Source organism: Pristis pectinata, chromosome 11, assembly GCF_009764475.1.
Source record: "Pristis pectinata isolate sPriPec2 chromosome 11, sPriPec2.1.pri, whole genome shotgun sequence".
Taxonomy (NCBI): Eukaryota; Metazoa; Chordata; class Chondrichthyes; order Rhinopristiformes; family Pristidae; genus Pristis; species Pristis pectinata.
In genome coordinates, this window is record NC_067415.1 from 19,258,535 (window position 1) to 19,282,932 (window position 24,398).

A 24,398-nucleotide genomic window follows, 5' to 3' on the forward strand; every position below is an offset into this window, starting at 1 on the left:
CTCCACAAATCATCAAAGTATGTTTGTCAATTAATACAATACGCTTTCTACCACTAAATCAATTTTCAATATATCAAATTAATGTGTTATCATTCATTAGCTGCAAAAGGTACATACAATGTTTTTGATCAAATTCCTTCTGTAATTCAAGTAAATCTAGCTACTAACTGGCTTTTCTTTGCAGTTCTGTTACCTCTTCAAGGAATTCCAGTAAATTCATGAAGCATGACTTATAGCTTTGGAAACTATTCTAACTGCTCCTTATGGCCACTAACACATTAGATGAACATTGACAGGGTCCTGTAAAATGCTCCCCTCTATAACTGTTGGCTTGACTGGTCTATAACTGCAGCATTCCTGCCGTGTACCTTCCATGAATATTAGGATAATTGTCACTATCCTCCAGTTCTTAGGTGCAGTTCTACTAATTAATAGACCTCAGTTGTTCAAAGATATTTTCATAGGTACCATCTAGGTCATTAAGTCTAGTTTGGGTATTACTAAAGCAATTGGAGAAATTAGATATAATATTAAAATAGTGGAAAAGTTGGCTAAAATCATGTGATAAGCCAGTTACTGAGATATGAGTCTGATTAACTTAAAGCATGTTACGTATCATAATATTGTGCTCAGTTCTGGTCGCCTCACTGCAGGAAAGATGTGGAAGCCATAGAGAGGGTGCAGAGGAGATTTACAAGGATGCTGCCTGGGATGCGGAGCATGCCTTATGAAAGCAGGTTGAGGGAACTCGGCCTTTTCTCCTTGGAGAGACGGAGGATGAGGGGGGACCTGATAGAGGTGTATAAGATGATGAGAGGTATTGATAGGGTAGATAGTCAGAGGTTTAGCCCCAGGGCTGAATTGATGGCCACAAGAGAACATAGGTTTAAGGTGCTGGGGAGTAGATATAGAGGAGATGTCAGGGGTAAGTTTTTTACTCAGAGAGTGGTGATTGCATGGAATGGGCTGCCAGAAATTGTGGCGGAGGCTGATACGTTAGGGTCTTTCAAGAGACTGTTAGATCAGTATATGGAGCTGAGTAAAATAGAGGGCTATGGGTAAGCCTAGTAATTTCTAGGGTAGGGACATGTTCGGCACAGCTTTGTGGGCCAAAGGGCCTGAATTGTGCTGTAATTGTTCTATGTTCTATGTTCTATATAGGACAATCCAACTACATCACATTTCATGTTGACCTTAATAATAGACCCATGACTTGGAAGTGACAACATGGTTCTTAGATTACAATTCAATGTGTGTTGTTATTATGGTTGTTTTCATGAAACAGAAAAATCATGTAGCGAAATAAACAGTAATAGAGACTGCAACATTACCTCAAACAGTATGATTCCAAGAATAAGTGCTGAGCAGTAAGGGTGCATAGTGGCACAGCTTGAAGAGCTGCTACCTCACAGCTCCAGCAACCTGGGTTCAATCCTCAACTCTGATGTTGTCTGTGTGGAGTTTGCACATTCGTCCTATGACTGCGTGGGTTTCCTCCGGAAGCTCTGGTTTCCTCCTACATCCCAAAGATGTGTGGGTTGGTAAGTTAATTGGCCACTGCAAATGGACCCAAATGTGTAGGTGCATGGTAGAATTTGGGAAGAGTAGTGGGGAAAATATAAAATTGGATTAATACAGGATTAATGCAAATAGGTGCTTGATGGTTGGCATGGACTCAGTAGACCAAACGGCCTTTTTCTGTACTGTATGACTCTATGACTCTACATCATGTGAATGTTCCTGTTCTACCAGTTATGAAGGTAAATGCTGCCCCTTCCATGTGGAGTTCAGGCTTTTCTGCGGAAGATTGAGGCCAACAAAAGGTATCATTACTTTTTTTTGTGTATTTCACACAAATATTCTCTCTTCTCTCTTCTTCCATCAGGTAGAAGATACAGGAGCCTGAAGGCACGTACCACCAGACTTAAGGACAGCTTCTACCCCACTGTGATAAGACTATTGAACAGTTCCCTTATACAATGAAATGGACTATGACCTCATGATCTACCTTGTTGTGACCTTGCACCTTATTGCACTGCACTTTTTCTGTAGCTGTGACACTTTACTCTGTACTGTTATTGTTTTTACCTGTACTACATCAATGCACTCTGTACTGACTCAATGTAACTGCACTGTGTAATGAATTGACCTGGACGATCGGTTTGTAAGGCAAGCTTTTCACTGTACCTCTTTACAAGTGACAATAATAAACCAATACCAATACCAATATCTACTGTCACAAAAAGGATGTATTCATTTTAATTTGATACTTGTTCCTTAAACATTGCCTGCTTATTTCTTGGATACTTCTTACCAGTCCAAAATCTTAAAATGTTTACTGAGGACATTTTGAATAAACATTGATGGATGCTGTTCCTGCTCAGCTGATCCCATGGCAATACTACCTCAAAATTTTTAATCCTTAGCTGTGAGACTACATACAGTCATTCAAGTAAATGCTGTCCCTATCACTGAGTCAAACTGTGCCTTAAACTAGCAAGTAGAATTCAACAAAAGTTAATAAAATGATACCATGCAGTTAATTATCTGAACCAGAAATACCATGATGAATTCTGATTGGTCACTAAATTCCAGGAAGAATCCTAATTCACTTACAGTAAGATAGCTTCATGTCATAATAGTTCAACTAAAGTCATGTACAATTTTTAAACAGAGGGAACTCCCTCCTGTCTATTTCATCTTAGTTAGAGATGTAAGAACAGAGGTATTTATCTTAAGGTAACTGAGTGATACCAACCTAGCATTTTTATCTACATTATTCGACCCAGTTGCACTTATCGGATGGCACTTCCAAAATTCAAACAACTCATTTTTTACTCAGAGTATTAATTACCTATCGTTAAATTTAGATGAAATTTAAATTTGAGTGGAGCATTAAGCCAAATACATAATGTCTATGTCATATCTTGTATGTAATTCTCTGCAGTTCTCTGCACGTCTCTTTCAATCACAGTTTTAAAGGAGTTATTATAATAGTTGGATGTGTTTTTTTAAAAAATGTTTCATTTCTCCTAACGTTGCCTGAAAAAAAGCACTCAGTCTCTGATGTTACTTTAATTCTGTTTTTCTCATCATTCTCCTGCTCCTCTCTTCATCTTTTAAAATAACCTATTCATCATTCTTCTGAAAGAGTAGGAAAGAACTACGATTTTATGACATATATGTAGGCAAATTGCAAACAGAACTGTAACATAATTATCACTAAGAAGGAACCAATACCAATACCATTCACTGAAAGCGCTTCATGTTCTATAACACTCAACCATATAGTGTCGGAAAGTACTGAGTGTTGAGTTAGCTAATATCAGGCAGTGAGACTGACCCTCCAGATCCTTGGGTGAGGAAAGTAAAAGTAATTCACTATCCAACAACTCTTGAAAGAAGGTTTATGTGTGTGGACTTTAGGTGAGGACAGCGTTAAACTCTTTGTTGAATGCTCAATACCCAGGCTCGGGCCTTCTGGGCCTGAGAGCAATTGTGTAACCATACCTCCATATGATGAGAAGAGCTGATGAAAGGTCATCAGGTATAAATCTCAACTCTGTTTCCCTCTTGATGGATGTTACCTTGTCCGCTGAGTGTTTCCAGCATTTTGTGCTTCTATTTTAGGTAATAATTGATACCTTGTGTGCTTAGATGAACTGAGGGCTCTCTTCCCCTTAACCAATGCTTGCAGAATTCATGAAGTCTTCACAGCACAGATTAAAGAAATTGGCCATAGCTATTCTGCATTGAAAAGAACCAAATCCTGGATACAAAGAACGTTACAAAGAACCTTGCCTCTAGTTGCTCCAGTGGAAGTTGTCCAGACGAGGGTTTTGTTGTTAGTTACTTAGGAAGTGTTCTTTGCTGGAAAAGTCAGCATTTATTGCTCATCATTGTTAGATCATGAATGTCAGAAGATAATTAAAAGGTAACCACCTTGATATGTTGCTGAAGTCACAACTAGGAAGATCAAGTAAGAGAGCATTATTTCCTTCTCTGAAGATCACCTGTGTAGATTCATTGTCACCTTTTCTTGCTTTGCAAAGCTACTGATTATTTCATTCACTGCATATAAATTCCTTTGTGTCATGATGGGATTTGAATTTAGGAATTCTAGCTCACCAGTCCAGGCTTTTGGGTTAGTCCAATAATTTAACGCCTCTGCTACCACTCTCATCATCCCATAATCATTCACCTTCCTGTAAAGCCCAGGCAAAACTCTGTTCCATCCTCTCATTAACAGGCACAGTAATCTTGCCAAGAAGCTCAAAACACATCTGTAAGATATCAATGTACAAAGCACTCTGAAGGGAATTATAATTGAATTAATCTGATATGTAACTACACATTGGAAAGTTTAAAAAGAAAGAAAGAATTCCATCTGCGGACATTTTGTCCATGTACATGTTTAGGGGAGCTCTTTAATACGTCGACAATATGTACAAAGTCTAACATGAAAATATTGGGTAATGTAACTTACAACAAACTCTATTTACAATTTCCATTTTTACAAAATGTCTTTACAAGAGGTTTGTTATCCCAAATATGACAAAGTTGCACAAAACAGACCAAACAAAATGGTGTATACAGTAATAAATATTGATCTAAAAATGACTGCAATGCGGAACGTGATTTCTACAGCCAATTTAGCAACAGACGAAACAGTACTGATATTTCCAGACTACATTATCATTCCAATATTAAAAAGTAAATAATTTGTACATATAGACTTTGTTAATTATTCTGTAAACTGTATCATGTTAATATATTCAGTGGAGGTAACATAGACATACGAATCATGCCTATATGGAACACTGACAGGTCTACCATGCAACCGTACTTTGCCAACATCTGATAAGATTCATTTACATTATAATTTAATAACTTTATTACATGCAATAGATTAATAAACTGACATAATTCTCACTCCCAGTCAAAATATGCAGGTTTTAGACATATTTTCCTGGCAGTCTGCCAAGTACAGGTATCCACAGGAAAAATGTAAATATTGCATATATCAGGATCAGCACATTCAACAAAACAGGTTAATAAATAGCACAATTTCAAAGCCATCCTCTGAAGACACAATACAGTGATGATAACATTCAACTATATAATTTTTATGGCACTGGTTTTATAATCAAATTTTAAAAGATGCGTTGGAGGGAGACATTCTTCTGCTCTTTTCTTTACTCAGACAGGGAGATGAGTCTTTTTTTAATTGTTTTCACATCAACAGTCCTTAAACAACCTCCATAATGTAATTATAATTGTTTCAGTGTTTTACTGATACTGGCTTCTGTTGCTGATGATGTTTCAGCCTGGAGCCTAAAGTAAAGCAGATAAGAGATGGGCATCCATAAACAAGCATGGTACAGAAATGGCACTATAGCCACTTTATCACTTTACCAGTGACAAGTATCAAGATCAATAAGCAAAGATTTGAGAAACAAAGTGGCCAGACAGCAATAAGCGCAAAGTAATTTAACAATAAATATTATTGTTATTAAGATAAATCCTGCATCTTACAATTTAAGCATTAGTTTCCTTTTGTGTTCCAAGTTTTGACCAGATTGAAATACGCGACGTGGAACTGTACTACAGCTAGGGTGGTGGAGATACTGAAGCTTACTGTGTGAGAGGGATGAAGATAAGCTAGGTGTCTGGAATGTTTTGACAGTTGCTGGTCCCTCTCCAGCTGTAGTCAGTAGTTGTACTTCCAACCTATAACATGTTGATGGCCTCAGATTGGGTACAATCAGCGAATGGTGGTCCTGAGAAAGAAAAACACAATATTTCAATATTTTGATCATTTTTTTCATCCAAGAAATCTGGGCATTACTGGCAGGCCAACAGTGATATCTCATCCTAAAATGCCCTAGAACTGAGAGAGTTGCTTGGCCATTCAGAGAGGAATTAAACTTCAATACCATGACTCTGAAGCTGGAGTCACTGAGTGGTTAGGCTGGATAAGCAAGAACTACAAATTTCCCTAAAGGACATTTTTGATCCAATAGACCTGTACTGCAGTCTGGTCACTATTACTGACAGCCTTTAATTCAACATTAATTTCATTCCCTGAATATGAATTTTCCTGCTGGGATCTGAACTCATAGCTCTGCATCACTAGCTCAGTTCTATTCCAGTATCATTATATAAAGTCAAAGTTCTCCTATTTTCTAAAGGTAGGTGCTGGTCTCCTTTAGAAATAAGGACAGATTGACAGTGTGGATTGACTAAAAATCATATGATGACCATTTTTTCAACAAAAGATGTTAGAAGACCTGCGACGAGAAAGGTTCTGCAGAAGCTGAAATCTGAAGCAATACACAAAAGGTGCTGGAGGAACTCAGCAGGTCAGGCAGCATCCATGGAGGGAAATAAACAGTCGACGTTTCGGGCCGAGACCCTTCATCAGGACTGGAAAGGAAGAGGGCAGAAGCCGGAATAAGAAGGTCGGGTGAGGGGGAGGAGCACACGCAGGCAGGGGATAGGTGAGTTCAGGTGATAGGCGAGTCCAGGTGAGAGGGGGATGGTAGATGAGTGGGGGAGGGGGAGAAGATATAATAAGCTGAGAGGTGATAGGTAGAAGAGGCAAAGGGCTGAAGAAGAAGGTATCTGGTAGGAGGGGGCAGTGGACCATGAAATAAGGGATGGGGGAGGGGATCAAGGCGAGGGAAGGGAGCCATAGGAATAAGACAAAGGAGTGGGGGGGGGGGGAAAGAAAAAGAAGGGGTGGAGTTATTGGAAGTTAGAGAAATCAATGTTGAGGCCATCAGGTTGGAGACTCCCAAGGTGGAATATGAGGTGTTGTTCCTCCAACCTGCACCTGGCCTTAACGTGGCAATAGAGGAGGCCACGGATAGACATGTCAGTATGGGAATGGGATGTGGAATTGAAGTGGGTGGCCATCGGGAGGTCCTGGCTGTTGCAGCAGACAGCCATGCCCCCATGCCCGGACTGATCTCTCTGTCGAGGTCAAGGTCATGTTCACTTAAGACACCGACAGGATCTTTCCAAGTTGCTGCAATAGTCTTCTGCTGCGTCTCCCAATTTGCTGTTGATGGCTGTGTCAGACTCAGGCACCGTGTTCCCAAAGAACTGACTTCATTTACTTTAGTTTCAGTGAGGAACCGGTGGTATCGTGGGCCCTGGGATTTGCAGGGATTGCTGGTTTGCCATAAATGCAGGTAACCATTGACTGCATTCATGCATCCAGAAGAGATCCCATTCATAACCCAGACCTTTATAGTACAGGAATAGCTTCCACTTCATAAATGTGCAAGTCATTATGCACCGGAAGAAGAATGTCCTCACACAGTGAATGCCATTTTTCAGGGATGCACTCATGACTCTCCATCCTGAGGGGCTCCTCTGTCAGACATCTTCAGTGTCTACCACTGCCTGTAGGGATGGGTCCTGAGGAAGAAGTCCACCTTCTATTTCCTGGCTCCACACATCTGTGTAGCTTCCAACAATTTGAATGCAGATATATCAGGAGCCACCTCTGTATCTAGACCATAGTATAAAACATTATAGGCCTCTCAAAGATAAGGTATTTTGGCTGCATTAGTGCAGCAAAGTCTTGCAGTACAAACGAAGCGCATCCATAGATGTTGTCCACTGCATGCTGCACAACCTTGTCAATCAAAGCAGCAGCCAGTGTTGGAGGACGAGGAGCAAGGAAACCCACTGCCTGGGGACCGTGAGGCAGAGTATCGAGAAGAGCAGGAGCAAGAGCAGCAGCAGAATAAGGTGGCTACAAGGGGGACATCGCTGTTCAGCATCCACAGCTTCATCTCCCAGGTGAATGGAGGAGGCAGGTACTGGCCACATGGCATATAATAGACATAACATTTTGCATTAGGAACCTGATAAACAAGATTTCCCAATGCAAACAAAGTGATCCTCTCTGCCCTACAATCTTCAATAGCAGCAGAATACACTAAAAAATCAGCTTAGGGGAATCCCAGGAGATGCATAAAATCCCTTCACATCCTGCTGTGCAAGTCCATCTCCAGGCAATATAACACACCACTGAATGATTCCCTTACCCTGCAACGTAAGTGGCTTGTTACCAAATCCCTTTTTCCTAATGAGTGTCACCTTAACTAATTGACCCCTGCACAATCTGCAAGTCTAAACATTGAGATCTTGAGCCCTTGGGACTGCTTCTCAACATCAATCTTGCCCAGTCAGTGTTGTAACCAGAACAGCAAAGAACACATATGACATCATATTGATCAGTGAGATGCACTGAGGGACTATCATTTTAAGCCAATGAAGCACACAAGCATTCAACAGTAAGAAATCCCTTGTGAGATTCCAACTGGGGTTCATTTTCAACCATTGCACCAATTGACCATTTTGGAATACACAAATGCTGCACAGCTGATTAGGTATCAGTGATTAAAACACCACATTTCACTCAGATCAGATCAATGTAGTGTCATGCTTTTCTTCTTGTGATCATCTTCTTGTTTCTCTACCTCCCTTTGGAGGCCCTTAGGGGTGGACATAACAAATATTTTAACAGCAGAACAAACAGAGGACAAATTTGTGAGATGGTAATCAACTTCGCAGTATGGGTCAGGTGCAATCAATGCCAGAATAACATGGCAACTGTGCCGTAAGTCTAATTATTTCACAATCACATGACCCACTGTAGTGAACCAATGACATTTTAAGGGGAAATGTATGACATCAGTATGACTTACCTCTGCAAAATTACAAGATCTACCTAAAATGAGACTGCATTTAACTTATGATAATATCTTGAGAATAATTTGTTACAAAGATGCATCAAACGTTATGATCTTCCATTAAAGACACAGATTTACAACCTTGTAGAAGAGTTTCCATGTCCTAGATTCATATTGACACTTCTGGCAGCCTGACAATCTGGCTGCACCATTTCACTTCTGAGTCTGCACAGATGTCTTAATGCCCACAATACATATTTCCCCTAGATGGGCTGGCTCCAGCCTGCTGGCCTAGCCAAATGAAGGGGCAGTCTGGAACGATGTGCAGTATTACTTTGTTCCTGGAGAACTGCAAGCTGCTCGTGTTCCACTGGGAACAGCAACCCACTCTTAAATGGCTCAATAAGGACATCAGGCTGCTTCCTGGTGTAATTGTCCTGAGGAACCTCTGGTTGCTCCCATGTGGCGGAAACAAGAGCTTTAGAGACTTCTCATGGCCTTTGTGTGTCTCCACAGCAGCTATCAGCCACACCAGTGGGCTGTATGCAATGAGATTGCCACTGAGTCCTTTCAAAGCCTTTACATCTTCCAGGTCATGGTCTCCAGGCTGCTCAGAGCATGAAAGTGGACTCCCTCATGCTCCTTGTTATCTACGACAGTTAGTCAGGCAGGCTGGACTATGTACCCACAATCTCAGTGTGCATCCACGCCAGCCTGCATATGAAAGCATCCCAACTCTAGTCCTCATCTGAGTCCTCTAGGGCAGTACAGCTACAAGGACCTTCCCTTTGCACCATGTTGCCTGTGTTTATGCCAGACCATAGCCTGCTTTTGTCTGGTATATCTCCATGTGACATGTGTTCCCCTAGCCCCAATCTGCTCTGTTCATCCGTCTCTCTCTCTCTCTCACACACACACACACACACACACACACACACACACACACACACACACACACACACACACACACACACACACACACACAGAGTCATAGTGCTTAGAAGTCCTAAATGTCAGCTTGCATCAAGTTGGCCCAGCTCTGAGCTTAGAACATAGTTGAGTGCATGTAAGTAAGTTGCAATCTCTGACTTACCGGTGGCAATATTTGAGACTGGGATATAATGCTGTTTGGTAAGCTGTTTTGTCGGCTTTCTGTTGTCATCTCTGCCCAAGTAACCTGAAATCCTGTTACAGGCTGATGAAGCTGTATTTTAGATATCCTCCAGTGGAAGTGTCCTGTAATATTCCCTGCATGAATTATGAATGATGCTGACAGGTTCTCTGGTTTGACAAGCACTTTGGGAATGGTTGTTACTGCAAAAGAGGAACATAGTTCACAAAATGTCAAACTTTAGTGCTCATATCTTTAATAGTTCCTTTCAAAATGATGTCTATGTCACTTACAATAAAATATCTGATTGCTGACAATGTTTTGCAAGCTCTGATAAATCCTAATTGGGCTTCTTGTATTACTATTCAAGCACAGTAACGTAGTACTGCTATTTTTTTTTAACCTGAAGAACAATACATAATCTTATTTCAAATTTCAAACCTGGGATGTAGTACAAATAAAGTAAGAAATGAAGGCACCTAAACAAATCGTCTATGTTTTAGCAGATTTTATTTCTGAAACCGAACATATAGGAAACAGAGCCCATTTTGTGTGTCTTGTATGCTACTTAATATTACCCACAATTAGGATTGGCAGATATCCATATTCACCAGACAGTCCATTTTAGAACAAGTTCTCCAATTGTTATTGTATGTTTTTTCTGGATCATTTTCATTGGAAAAATATGTAAATTGGACATGTTGAATTGTTTCTGTGGCTACAAATTGACTGGGGGTTTTGAAATGAAGAATATTGCCATCAGTGGAGACACAATATTGCCATCAATGTTAGGGGAGCAGCTAGTTCCACTAGCTAATAATATTGCATCTAAAACTGAAATCTAGTCGTAAAGTTGGCAAACAATCAGGAGCTAAGAAATCCTACAACATTGAGAGAGGCTGTATTGAATATAAATTTACACACTGTAATAAAAGGAGTATGCAACCCCCAGCTTTAATAATAAAGGCATGGAATTCAATATTAGAGTAAATAAATTACTGGTTAAGCCTCAGCTCATGTCCATTTCTAGGTACCACACTGTTAGAAGGTTGTCAAGGCCTTGAATGAGATGCAGAACAGAAAAGTAACAGGAACAGATGAAAGACTTCTGTTGTATGAGAGACCATGATTATTCTCACTGAATCAGTGAATGTTGAGCAGAGATCTGATGGAGCTGTTCAAAATTAAATGGGGCTTTGAAATGGGAACTGTTTCTACTAGAATGAGGGTCAATAACCAGAGGTAAGATAATTGGTAGAAATTCCATGAGTGGAAGATTCAGAAATAAATATTTGTGCAGCAATTTGCTATGGTCTGGAATGAACCTTTTGAAAAGGTGATGAAAGCAGATTAAATATTAACATTCCCTCAGTAGGGGAAAGGAAAATGGGTCAAATTATATAGTTTTCAAACAGCCAGTATAGACAGGATGCCTGTCAGTACAAGATGAATAATGACATTACATAATACACCTTCAACATTATTTTTGAAACAATTTCTCCCGCAACCATGCCAGTGCCTCAGAATGACAAAGAGTGTCAATACTATCCTTAGTCATGCTCTTAGATAGATTTACTGCGATAACAAACATCCTTTTATTTATTATCAGTTACGTATATATAGATTACAAGATGAAAAACTGCAGTATGCAGAGGAAAGGTCCCAACAAACCAAGAGCATCATCCATTATGAACAAGGTTTAGCAAGAATATGTTGCAATAAGATCGGCATAGAAAACTGTATGTATCAGGGTTTTAGCAGTTGATTATTTCTACTGCATTTGCAATTTTAAATCCCAGTTTTCACTGAGTCTGAAAATAGCCACCCAAAATACATTTCCTGCTAGTTCCAGATGACATGCATAGAGAGGCATCAAAATATTACTAGGCCTTAATGAGGCCTGAGTCATACATGGGCCATCTAAGTGATATGTTACCAACCCCCATGTAACCTTGTGTGCCATTGTATACAAATTAAGCAAAAATTGTTACAGATGGTATTTGTAGAAGAAAAAAAATATCCTTGGGGAGAAATGTTATTTATCAATTTCATTTCTTGTTGGACCAAGTTTCATTTTTAAAGTTCAGACCAGTTTTGCAAAGTTTAATAGTTCTTATCTATTTTAAGGAAATGTTTTAAAGCCTCTAACCCATCCTCACTCCTTGACTAATTCATGCCATGTGCCCCTCTCCCTACCCACCCCCTCAAGTTAAGAAGTATCGACTTGAATCACAAAGGCACGGAAGGCTGTGGGCCAAGTGCTGGCAAATAGGATTGGTGTGGGTGGGATTCTTAATGGTCAGCATGGACATGGTGGGTTGAAGGGCCTGATTCTATGTTGTATGATTCCATAACTTATTTTTGTATGCAGCTACTGTTGTGACCATGTGACTATCAATCTGTAAATACCAATGATGTAAATTATTTTATTAAATTTTATTGTGTTATCTGAATGATAAATATCGTTCACTACGTCAGGAATGACTCTCCAAATAGTATTTTGGGATCTCTCGTGTCCAGTGAGAGAAAAGATGGGATTCATGTTAAATGCTTTATCTGAAAGGCACCATCACCAACACTGCACTGCTCCCTCAGTATTGTGTGCTCCAATTTCTAGAGTGGAGCTTAAATCAATGCTCTGACTCAAGAGACAACAGTGCTTCATTAAAGCACTTGATTCTCCATATGAAACCTGGATATATTGCCATTATCACATGTTATTTTCCCGTGAGCCTGCTCTCTCAGACACTTTTATCCCTGTGACACTACTGCATATATCAGCTAGAAATTGCTTGAAGTGTGTCAGGTTCTATAAATCCTAATCTTAACAATGCTCTGTTGTGTTGATGTCAATTAAAAAGTAAGACACTGCTGCCAATTTAGTTTTCCTCAAATTTTGCTAAGGCTAATTTGCTAGCCTAATTTCTCTGTCAACCGTACTCAACCAAACTATTTCATATAAACTAGGGTAAGGGAACAGAAATTCCCTGGAAAGATAGGAAGTTAAAGAGTTTAGGAATTTGAGAAATTCAGGAATTTATGCCAACTAGGAATGGCTCTATTATTATCTAAGAATCTTGCCAATTATTCACATAGGCATTCAAATTCAAAACTTTCTGGTTGAAGACTAAGTTTCATACTGCCTCAGTCTTTGGGATGACCTATGTATACTTGTCATACATGCTTGTCATTGAAACATGCTTGCAAATAGAATAGCGTGCTTATTGCAAGACTATGATCCACTCCTGTGGCTGTACTCACCCCCATCACTGGGACAGCTGCCATGTTTTAGACCTTTTCCTCGAGGAGATGAGCATGATGGAGTTGTGAAGATCACGGCTTCTGCTTTCCCCTGGCCCCTGGCCATTATTGGTTGGACCATAACTTTATATTTGCAAGAGAAAATCAGTCCTGGGAGAATTACGTAATTTTCCTATGAAAAAAGATAACATGAAATTTAACATATTGAATTTGCCTTGTAATTATTTCTGTGAGATAGGCTGTAATTGAATCATGAAGGCTTATGTTAACAGTAAAAAGAAATCCAGTTTTATTTATTTTCATAACTGCAAATAAAATCCATATAGTATCAGCCTGCCTTTTTAATAATTTTTATTACTTTCTGTGATTCAAGTATCGTCAATCATTTTATTTTTAAATCACTTATACTTTATTGCAATATTTATAAACTGTGAGTAAACCATCTGCTTTTAAGGAACTGTTGCCCTTCTGTTATGTTACCATGCCTAAAATAGGCCAAGGGATGAAATTGGATTCCCTCCCCATCCCTGCTTTATACCCAGGTGACTGTATGATAAGTGTGATGAACTCATGGAGGACTCCGGGTACCTGTCAGTGAGTCGATGCTTTTAGCAGCGAAAGTGAGAAAAATTAAAGAAACGGAGGACAGAATAAGCAGCTAAACTCTCATTGCTGACGATACTATCACAGAAACTCATGAAATAACCTCACAGGATCAAATTACAAAAAAATGGAAAGCTGAAATATTGGAACCTACATGGGCAATGACTTTTCTGGAAATCTTCGTCTCATTGTGCATGCAAGACTCTGGCATCCATTGGACGAGGTATCGCTCCGCGATGCCACCAGGATCTAGGGACAATGTAATTCACATATTATCATCAGTCAGTACTCTCAACAGAATTCACATTGCAACTAAAGAGTGATGCCAAGCATATGTTAATCAGATGTGACAGGAAAGTTCAATGATATATTTGCTCTGGTATTGCCAAATATTTGGATAATTCTCTTTGATTGGAAGGACAACTGCATACAAATCTGTTCCTCTCCCTCAAGATCAGTTCATCATAATCGTTTTTTGGAAGTCAGGATATTCCTCAAGGTCATTGTGAGAAACACAATATCCAAACTTCATGCATTACAGTTTTTAATTAAAATTTCAACATACTTTAACCGGTGAATATTGATATTTTGTTCATAGGTTAGCAATGAATATTCAATCTGATTTTCCATTGCCTAATCAATTTATTTCCAACACAGAACACTAGAAATATGAAGATAAGAATGCAGATTTGCATCTGAATCTTTCACCTGTGTTCATTTGGACACATTATTGGCATACAGCGGGAAGAAGGTTACTAATAATAACCTCAATGTGCTCAAACATCACATTAGACTCTGTCTGCCCAATGATTTAGATTAATGGTTATATACAATTTAACAATATGTTGGATGCTTTAGCTGGAATTTTTGCAGGGGACATGGTGCCAGAAAATTGGATGGCAGTGCACAGGAAACTATACCATGGGGAGGAATGCACCAACCATTTACGCTATTATTAAGATAATTTGCATTTGAGGTTTTGAAGTCTGTTCATTGTGCCTTTGCAAAAAGTGGAAAACAACTTTGGATGACAAAAAAAATATACAGCATACAGCACCAATAACATGGAAAAACATCCTAAGGCACTTCATAAGAATGTTATCAAATAGAATTTGACACTGAGCCACATGTGGAGATTCTACAGTGGATGACTTGTTGAAGAAGGGTGTTCTAAAAGAAGAAAGAGGTGTGTATAGGAGACATCCAGAGCTAGGACTGGGCGTGTTGGAACAAATATCCCAATTATCTTTCAGGGATCGTTTAACTTCATTTTCCATCAGGTTCCCTGACACATGCAGCCTGCTTGAAAGGCTATAGGCTTCTCAGATAGGACGTCTAGGAAATCAGGTAGGTGTGTGGAAGGAGTGAGTGAGATTAAGAGATCCTGGGCTTGGGGAAAGGGGCAGGGGGATGGGGTATAGGGGGAGGGGTGGAGAATTGCAGGAGTGTTCTGTATCCAGAAGATGTTGGGGTGGTGGGGAGGGAATGAGGACTGTTCACTTGTAGTAGGAATTGGACCATGGGGTGAATGTTGGTTGGGAGTTCTCAGTCTCAGAGTTGGTCCCTATGGTGGTCAGGGTGAAGGTGCAGATGGGGTTGGGGGCACTTATTGCATGGATGGTGATTAAGGGTGGAGCTATCTAATGGTGGTAGAGGTCAGATGAAGATGAGAGGGTGTTATTGATGATGGCAGCAGATAGAGGCAATCTGATGATGGTACAAGTCTTATGGAAGTGGGGGAGTTACCTGATGAGGGTAGAGGTCAGATGGAGGTGGGGCAACTATACATTGCAGAACATATGGACATTGCTGGGCTTTAAGGGGAGCTATCATATTGTGGTAGAGGTCAGGTGGAGGTTGGAGGGCTATCTAATCGTGGTAGTGGTCTACCTGCTGGTCAGTGGTGGAAGAGTGAATGTATTTACTGGTTGGGTCTGAAGGAATTATTCCTGCTTCTCCTGATCTGTGGGCAGATCATCCCTCCTCACCTCTTTGCAACTGCCCAGTTTCCTGAGGCTTGGCAGGTCAGGTAGGAATGAGTTAAAAGTGGAACTGTTGAACTGAAGATTGACAGCCTCGTTGAAATATTTAAATGACCACTGACTGGTTGCCCATTCTGCAGCGTGGGTCGATAACAGGTAGAAAAGACGGGGTTGAAGTAAATTCCCATTTCAGATATTTTGTATTTTTAACCTCTAGGCACAAACCAAACTCCAACTCCCTATCCTTCATCACTGCAATATTGTTGGAATTAAGATTCAGGTGAAGTGTTTTCAGTTTGGAACAAGATTGACAAATGCTTCTGTCACAATTTTAAAGTGGTATTTATGTTTAATTCCAATTGCTTTTCTTTTTCCTGTTAATTCCAGTTCCATGTTGGGCTGAAAGGGTAAGGAAATGAAATCAAAATTATCATGATTTGAGGCAAGGTAAAACTCAATTGCTATCAGAGTGCTGAGGTGCTTTGGTCGCTAATTTTTTTTTCTTTCTTAGTTGTACTCCAGAGACACGAGATCGCCTGACAGAGGAACTGCTGACAGTCTGTGCACAGTCTTAGTTCTTCTACAGTCTTCTACAGTCTTCTACAGTTATTAGTAGTGGTCAAATTGGACTTGTAACAAATTGGCTGTTACCACTCTTGCTCAGGATTAATGCTGTTTTCCATCCCAGCCCCTTCCTCCGACCATTTAGAAATGAAATAACATTAAAACTATAGCCAACTACGTATAATACAACAGCACATAATCAAAGGAAATAGATTTTGAAGAAAAAGACACAACTGACTAAGTTTTTTTTGGATTCTACTATGGACAATGAAACAACTACCAAGTGCACACTAGCCCAGATATTCCTGTGAAAGGTTATCAATTCAAAATACTAAATTTGTCTCTCTCTCCACAGACACTGCCCGACCTACTGAGTACTTCCGGTATTTTCTCTTTGTATTAATAACAAATTGATCCTTTCTTTTTCAATCTTTTTACCAGTTTTCAAATTAATACAGATTGATATATAGCACCAATATTTATACATGTAATACAAAGAGATCAGGATAACAATCATGGCAAAGATAATCATAAAGAACAATAAAATATAAAAAAAACTGTAGATCCAACGATCTCTTAGTAAATGAATATAATATAAAAGAAAGAAAAAGATTTATTATATACATTAAAAAATGAAAGGAAAAAACCCAAGTCAATAAGAAAAATTATAAACAATATAAACTAAACAGAAAAATTTCAAAAAAAAAACAAAAGAAAAAAAAGGGGCTAAAATTTCTCAGTAGAAACAGAGCAATGTTATGTCGTCAACTCCGTTCCTCTAGGTTGGAAAGTTATTGAAAGGGGACCTACATCATGTGAAAATATTGAATAAATGGACTCAACAAATTGATCCACCTACTCCATCTCCCCATTACCCACACACTCCTCCCACTAGATCCCCTGCCCCCACTATTCCCATCAGCCCTCCCTACCTCCCTTATTTGATTCCATGCTCTGCCTCCCTTTACTATCAGATTCCATCATCTGCAGCCCTTTGTTGCCTCTACCTATCACCTCCCAGCCTCTGTGTCTATTTCCACCCTTCCATCCCCCACCTGACTCCATCTGCCAATCACCCTTCTTTCTGCCACCTTTCTGCCATCTACTTTTACAGTTTAGTTAAAGGGTCTCGACCCGAAACTCTAGTTGTCCATTCCCCTCCACGGATGCTGCCTGACCTGCTAAGTTCCTCCAACAGCTTTTTTTGCTCCAGATTACCGAGCATCTGAAGTCTCTTGTGTCTCACTAATAAATTCTTGCCAGTTTGTCAACTGGATTCAGTGAACAATATTCAGTACTCCATTATTTTGTTACAATCTTCAAACAACTGACTCTTAAATACCATGGTGGTTCAAAATCGTTAACGATAATATTTCAAAGGATAGGGACCACGTGCTTTCTGAATACAGTACCAAGGAATTTGACAACATAAGTTAGAGTTTTTGGTATCCAGTAGCAAATAACCACTCTTACACTCCAACGGTTTTGCACTGTTTACAAGGTACAATGCAAGAGTCAGATGGAATACAATTTACTTGCCAGGATGAGTGCTGAGTGCAGCTTCAACATGTGAGAAGCTCAGCACCATCCAGGACCAAGGCATGCAAGGTAAAACTCGATTTCTATCACAGTGCTGAAGTGCTTTTGTAGCTAATCAACACCAGCTAGGACCAAGCCATGCAAGGTAAAACTCAACATGCTATCCATCCCCCTAATCATTCACTCTGGTGCATCATGGTTACAGTGTGCACAGCCTCTAAGATGCATTGCAGTGACTTGCCAGGACTTCTTCCATGCTCCCCAATCCCATGGTCTCTACCACCAAAAAGGACAAGAGCACCAGGCACATTGGAACACCACTGGTTTCTCTTTAAGTTACACCCCATCCTCATGTATTAGGGGCACCGTGTCAGGGAGGTGCTGTTGAAGAAGCATTAGTGCTCTTGTGCAATGTAGATGGCACACACTACAGGGTGTGCTGGCAGTGGAGCCAGTGAACATACGGATTTGTGGATGGAATGCCGGTCAAGCAGGCTGCTTTGTCCTGGATGGAATTCCAGCCTGTTCAATGTTGTTGGAGCTGCACTCACCCAGACAAGGAGGGAATAGTTCATCACACTCCTGACTTGTGCTTTGCAGGTGGTGGAAAGGCTTTGGGAGTCAGGAGGTGAGTCTCTTGCTGCAGAATATTGTTTGTGCCAATTCCTGCATAAAAGAAAACTCCCTCTCATCAAATAATTGCTTTTATCCTAAAGTTACAAACAACCTTTTGATGTGCTAAATCATTTATTAATGAACGTTTCCATGTTATAATTATTGTTGATGGGACTGCGATTCAAAATGTGGGTAAATGATTTGTAACATTCCCAGATGATTTCTTTCTAAGGGTGGTTTGATCTTGATGTCTGCAGCCTAAGACAGTCTTGACCAAGGAATCTGTTTTCCTCCGCGACCAGTTATCAATCCAAACTGGGTGAAGATCACCAGAGGGTACTCCAGCCCAGAGAAATTGAAACCTGATCAAAGCTCTGCTTGCACACACCACAGACTGAGCTGAAATCCCTGGCACAGTACCAACTACACAAACACATTTACCTAACTATTTGGAGTTGGGAGGACAAGAGGAGCAAGTCTTGACTTGAACATTTTTTGGGAATAGGCTTTAAGCAGTAAGTATACCTTTCAGCTTTAAACAAAGGGGAAAGCCGCCTGCTTTCTTTGGCATGAAAGTCCAAAGTAGTTTCTGGGAGAGGTTCTGATGAAAGTTCATCAACCTGAAACAACTTTTTCTCTCCACAGACGCTATCTGACCTGCTGAGTATTCCTGCTGTTATTTTTTGTTTATATTTGCAGTTTATTTTAATTTTAGGCTGCCTTGAGAATGTATTATTGCTTTGACTTCTAAAAGGCTTTACATAACTGATTCAACATCTACAGCATGTCTGGGAGGAGATATCATTAATGGCAATAAAATCTCCACGTAATAAATGCAGCCATTCATCAAAGGTAAACAATGGAATACTATGGCAGCATACCAAAACAGGACTAAGTATTGAATACTATAATGTTGGAAATATAGAGGGCTCATATGATATAAACTGGTCAGTTACTGAAGTGGTGAGATGTTCTAGTTAATTACATACCATTTCTTGTTATGACAGATGGACAATTATTTGACCTGTGCTCATATAACTGTTTATTGGATATTCTGACATAGATCATTGTATTTGTGACTACACAATAGAAAGTTACGATCTGCACCTGTCACAGAAGATGATTGAAAATGTAGCTAACTACATGGCAGACTAACAATAAACGATATAACAACAGACACAGTGTGTACTTAATTCAATGGTAAGAAAATCACAGATGGTGTTGCTTGAAGTCTTGCAACGTAGGTTTGTTTTTCCTTAAGACCTGCAGTATATCTAACTTGAAATGTATTATAATCTTATGTAGCTCTTTGGAGTTTCTTACTTTCCCTTTAAGTTGTATTCTAAAGTCTTGTCCTTCTATCTCATAGAACATAGAACATTACAGCACAGTACAGGCCCTTCAGCCCACGATGTTGTGCCGACATTTTATCCTGCTCTAATGTCTATCTAACCTTTCCCTCCCATACAGCCCTCCATTTCTCTATCATTCATGTGCCTATCTAAGAGTCTCTTAAATGTCCCTACTGTGTCTGCCCCCACAACCTCTGCCGGCAGTGCATTGCCTGCACCCACCACTCTCTGTGTAAAAAAACTTAACTCTGACAACTCCTTATACCTTCCTCCAATCGCCTGAAAATTATGCCCCCTCGTGTTAGCCATAAGTACAAGTATAACAAAGAACTTGCTCTCAAAATAGATCGAAAACCCTCCATTATCTGTGTACTCTGCACGGTTCTCCAAGTTACTAAGATGTAATCAAAGGTATGAAAGAAAGTGAATAATGATTGAGATGAAGGATAACAAACTAAGGAGCTATCAGAATATCAGATTAGTCTGAACGAGCTGGGGCACTAATACAGGTGTCACAACAGTGAGGGCTCTGAATAAGCATTTCATAGAATACTTTCCCACCTAGGTTTCCAATGACATTTATTCAAGATTATATAACCTATAAAAAGAACATATATCAGCTGTTCAAACTGTTCAGTCAAGTACAATGGCAAGTAAAGTGCAGACAGTATTGTTTTATGCCCTGCATCAGAGACTTGTTTTTTCCCTTGGCTCACATCAGCCATTGAGTCATACAACATGGAAACAGACCCTTCAGCCCATCCTATCCATGCCAGCCATCAAGTAGCTATCTACATTAATCCCATTTCCCAGCAGTTGACCCATAGCCTTCTAATTTCAGTTAAATACTTCTTAAATATTGTGAGTTCACCTGCTACTAACATCCACTCAAGCAGTGAGTTCAAGGTTTCCACCATCTTCTGTGCGAAAAACTCTTTCCACAAATCCTCTCTAAATTTCCTACTCCTTAACTTAAATCTATACTCACAGCAAATGTTTCTCATTACCTACTCTATCTATGCCCCTCATAATTTTGAACACCACTATCAGGTCCCACCTCAGCCTTCTCCACTCCAAAGAAAACAAATCCAGCCTATCCAGTTTCTCTTCATAAGTGAAACACTCCCTCCCAGGCAACATTTGAATGAATCTCTGTAGCCACTCCAGTCATGTCATTCCTATGGTGTGGCAACCAGAACTGTACTCAGTACTACAGCTGTGGCCTAACTAAAGTTTATAGAGTTGTACATGACCTGTCTTCTCTTATATTCTATGCTGGCAAGTATCCCATATGCCTTCTTAACCATTTATCCACCCTTATTCTTTATCTAACTCTCAACATCCCTTGACAGCTATGGTCCCTTAGACTCGCTGACCTTACCCTTCATCACTACATTAACACGTTGACTCTGAACCCACACTATTTCACAGAGTCACAGAGTTGTACAGTACAGAAGTGTTCCACAAGAGTCAAAGTCATACAACACAGTACTGGGCCCTTTGGACCACCATATTCATGCCGACCTTTTTGCCCATCTACACTAATCCCATATGTCTGCATTAGGACCATATTCTTCAATGCCTTGCCCTTTTAAGTGTCCATCTAAATGCCTCTTAAACATAGTGATGGTATCTGATTCCATTACCTCCTCTATCAGCGCGTTCCAGACATCAATCACTCTCTGTGTAAAAAAACTTACCCCTCAGATACTCCTTAAAATGTTTTTCTCTCACCTTAAACCAATGCCCTCTTATTTTTGATACCCCTACCATGGGAAGATGACTTTGACTATCCATCTATGCCTCTCACAGTCTTATATACTTCAATTCTGAATGTCTCCCACTGGCTGCCCGTAAACTCACCTGTAAGTAGCTGCTCTCAGTCTACTTTTGACAGGTCATGTCATATAATGAGTTTTCCCCCAGTTCTGGACCTTAATCTCCGATCCATCTTTGTCCTTCTCCAATAACAACCTTAAAACCTAAAGAGCTATAGTCTCCAAAATGTTCACCCATTGACACTCCCTCCATTGAGTTGGCATCATTCCCAAAGATTAGATCTAATATCACCCCTTCTCTTGTCGGACAAAAAACTCCCAGGGCGCACTTTAAAAACTGCCCCCTATGCCTTTCACAGTGAAGCAATCCCATTTAATAATTTGATATCCCCACTTCTACAACTCTATTACCCTGTGATTTGTCTACAATATCTGCTCCTCTATCTCCTGCTAACTGTTGCAAGACCTGTAGTGTACCCCCAGCAAAGTAATTGCCTCCTTTTTGTTCCTGAGTCCCACCCATATGGCCTCATTTGAACAGCCTTCCATGATATCCTGCCACATTACCGCTGTAATATACTCCTTAATCAATATTGCTCTGCCACCTCCTCTTTTGCATCTCTGCTCTCACCACTCTCTGTGTAAAAAAACTTACCTCTGACAACCCCTTATGCCTTTCTCCAATCACCTGAAAATTATGCCCCCTCGTGTTAGCCATAAGTACAAGTATTCAGCTTTCCCTCATAAACTTTATCAATAAAAGGAAAAAAATATCGTTTTGAAACCCTATCTGTTCCATTAGTGCACACATACGTTGTTTCAAGATTAGCAAAATAGGAAGAAAAATAAAAATATACTCATTATCAGTCCATGAACTCATAAATACTACCCCATTATTCCTTTTTTTGCACTATTTATTTTGTAATTAATAGCAAATTTATGTCTTTGCACTGTACTGCTGCAGCAAAACAACAAATTTCATGTCATAAGACAGTGATAATAAATCTGATTCTTATTCTGATTCTGAAGTACTTGAAGATCAAGTTCCACCAGCTCAATTTTATTAGACAAATATATTGACGCCTAAGTCACAGATGTACAAAGTTTCTCTTGCCCCTTCAAATATACCCTGAAAGTAAACTTGCACACCAGTTTTACAGTACTTCAGTTTGAAGATATGGATCATAGAGTAAGTAACACATACCTTCCATTTTCTTCCAGTAAACTTTAACCTGAAGCTGATTGTCCTGATAGAAAGGGGCCCCGACATCAATGAGACGCATAGTTCTTTTCCCATGAGATGATGGGAGGGCATTGACAACACCATGTCTGGATTTTGTTGTGGAAGCTGAAAGGTCTCCTTTGAAGAAATAATGTCAACGTTAAAACGACTGCCCTAAAATAATGCGTCAACTCTTGAGTAACTGATGGATTACACCATCCTGTTCATTTTCTTAGACTGGTTAGAATGTCCCCAAATCCACTACAGAAGGGTAGTTCTGAATAATGACCTACTTATTGTTATTAAGCCATTAAGCCAGCTGTATTACATTGCTGTTGTCACCTGAGCAACAGTGCTTTAAAATAATGTGGCATCGACTCCAACCAGCCTAATTTTATTAGACCAACACAGGCCATGCCATCTCTCCAGAGCCTCTTGAACCACCTCAAATGACTTTTAACCCCAATATCTATAGGGGCCTAGGGTGGAAAGTGTTGCACAGAGCAGTACTGTGTAACAGATCCTTAAGTCAGTTTACAGACTCCCCAGCTGCCTGTCATTTCTGTGGCCAGGAGGATTCAGTGTATCACAGTATATCTGGAGTGAGAGGTTGCACCCCTCATTTGAATATCTGAAGGGGCTGCTCCTCAGGATTCGGCTGCCGGGGCGGGGGTGGGGGTGGGGTTCGGTCATTTGGGGCACCTCTTGGTCGGTTTGCTCCTGAACCTGGCCAAGGTGGCCATTCATGGGCCCAGGTGGCGGGCAGCTGAGGGTTCTGACTGAGCTGATTGCCTGGTCCCCTTCCAGGGTTATGCCCGTGCCTGTGTGTCCCTAGAGAAGGAGCGTGCAGTATCCACAGGTACGATGGAGGTTTTCCAGGACCGGTGGGTGCCACAGGGGCTCGAGTGTGTTCTGGCTAAAGATGACTGTGCTATAATGAAGTCCTTACAGACAGTGGCAGGAATTGAACCCGGGTCGCTGGCGCGGTAATAGCATTACGCTAACTGGAATGATGTAGTATTGCAGTGATGTGATGCTATACTCACTGAATAAAACTCTTTTGGATAAGATATAAGATATAAGATTTCTTTATTAGTCACATGTACATCAAAACACACAGTGGAATACATCTTTTGCATAGACTGTTCTGGGGTCGTCACATTTCCGGTGCCAATATAGCATGCCGACAACTTCCTAACCCATACCTCTTTGGGGTGTGGGAGGAAACCAGAGCACCTGGAGGAAACCCACGCAGTCACGTGGAGAACGTATAAACTCCTCACAGACAGTGGCTGAAACTGAACCCGGGTTGCTGGTGCTGTAATAGCGTTACGCTAACCAGAATGATGTAGTATTGCAGTGATGTGATGTTATACTCACTGAATAAAACTCCTTTGGAAAAGGAAGAAAAAGATATCTATAGGGACAATGCTATTTGACTGCCATTCTGGTGGCATGTGCAATACACCTGCACTCTTCTTCTGGTTTTGAAATAGACTTCAAGTTATTTGTGCATAATAGCAATTAGGTGCAAATGGATTTAACGATAATCTGGGATGTAAATGCGTGGCAAGTAAGAACAGAAGAAAATAGGTAGTAGTAGAAAATAGGTAGGCCACACAGTCCCTCAAGCCCCCCCCCCCCCCCCCCCTGCTACTCAATA

The 24,398-nt window shown here is 40.3% G+C and overlaps 1 protein-coding gene across 2 annotated transcripts in view; it reads right to left on the reverse strand.

Moving 5' to 3' along the window:
- Positions 1 to 4,409: 4,409 nt before the first annotated feature.
- Positions 4,410 to 24,398, reverse strand: part of LOC127575966 (anosmin-1) — a 147,563-nt gene continuing 127,574 nt past the window's right edge. Inside the window, exons 9-14 of one of the 2 annotated variants that reach the window (XM_052026259.1) lie at positions 22,718 to 22,873; positions 13,838 to 13,932; positions 13,081 to 13,252; positions 9,802 to 10,022; positions 5,639 to 5,780; positions 4,410 to 5,334 (exon numbers count right to left, since the gene is read on the reverse strand). In XM_052026259.1, coding sequence (XP_051882219.1) covers positions 5,282 to 5,334; positions 5,639 to 5,780; positions 9,802 to 10,022; positions 13,081 to 13,252; positions 13,838 to 13,932; positions 22,718 to 22,873 — 839 coding nt within the window. In that variant the 3' untranslated portion in view covers positions 4,410 to 5,281. Of the gene's footprint in view, positions 5,335 to 5,535; positions 5,781 to 9,801; positions 10,023 to 13,080; positions 13,253 to 13,837; positions 13,933 to 22,717; positions 22,874 to 24,398 lie in introns of both variants that reach the window. The other variant, XM_052026258.1, reaches the window with a different exon arrangement.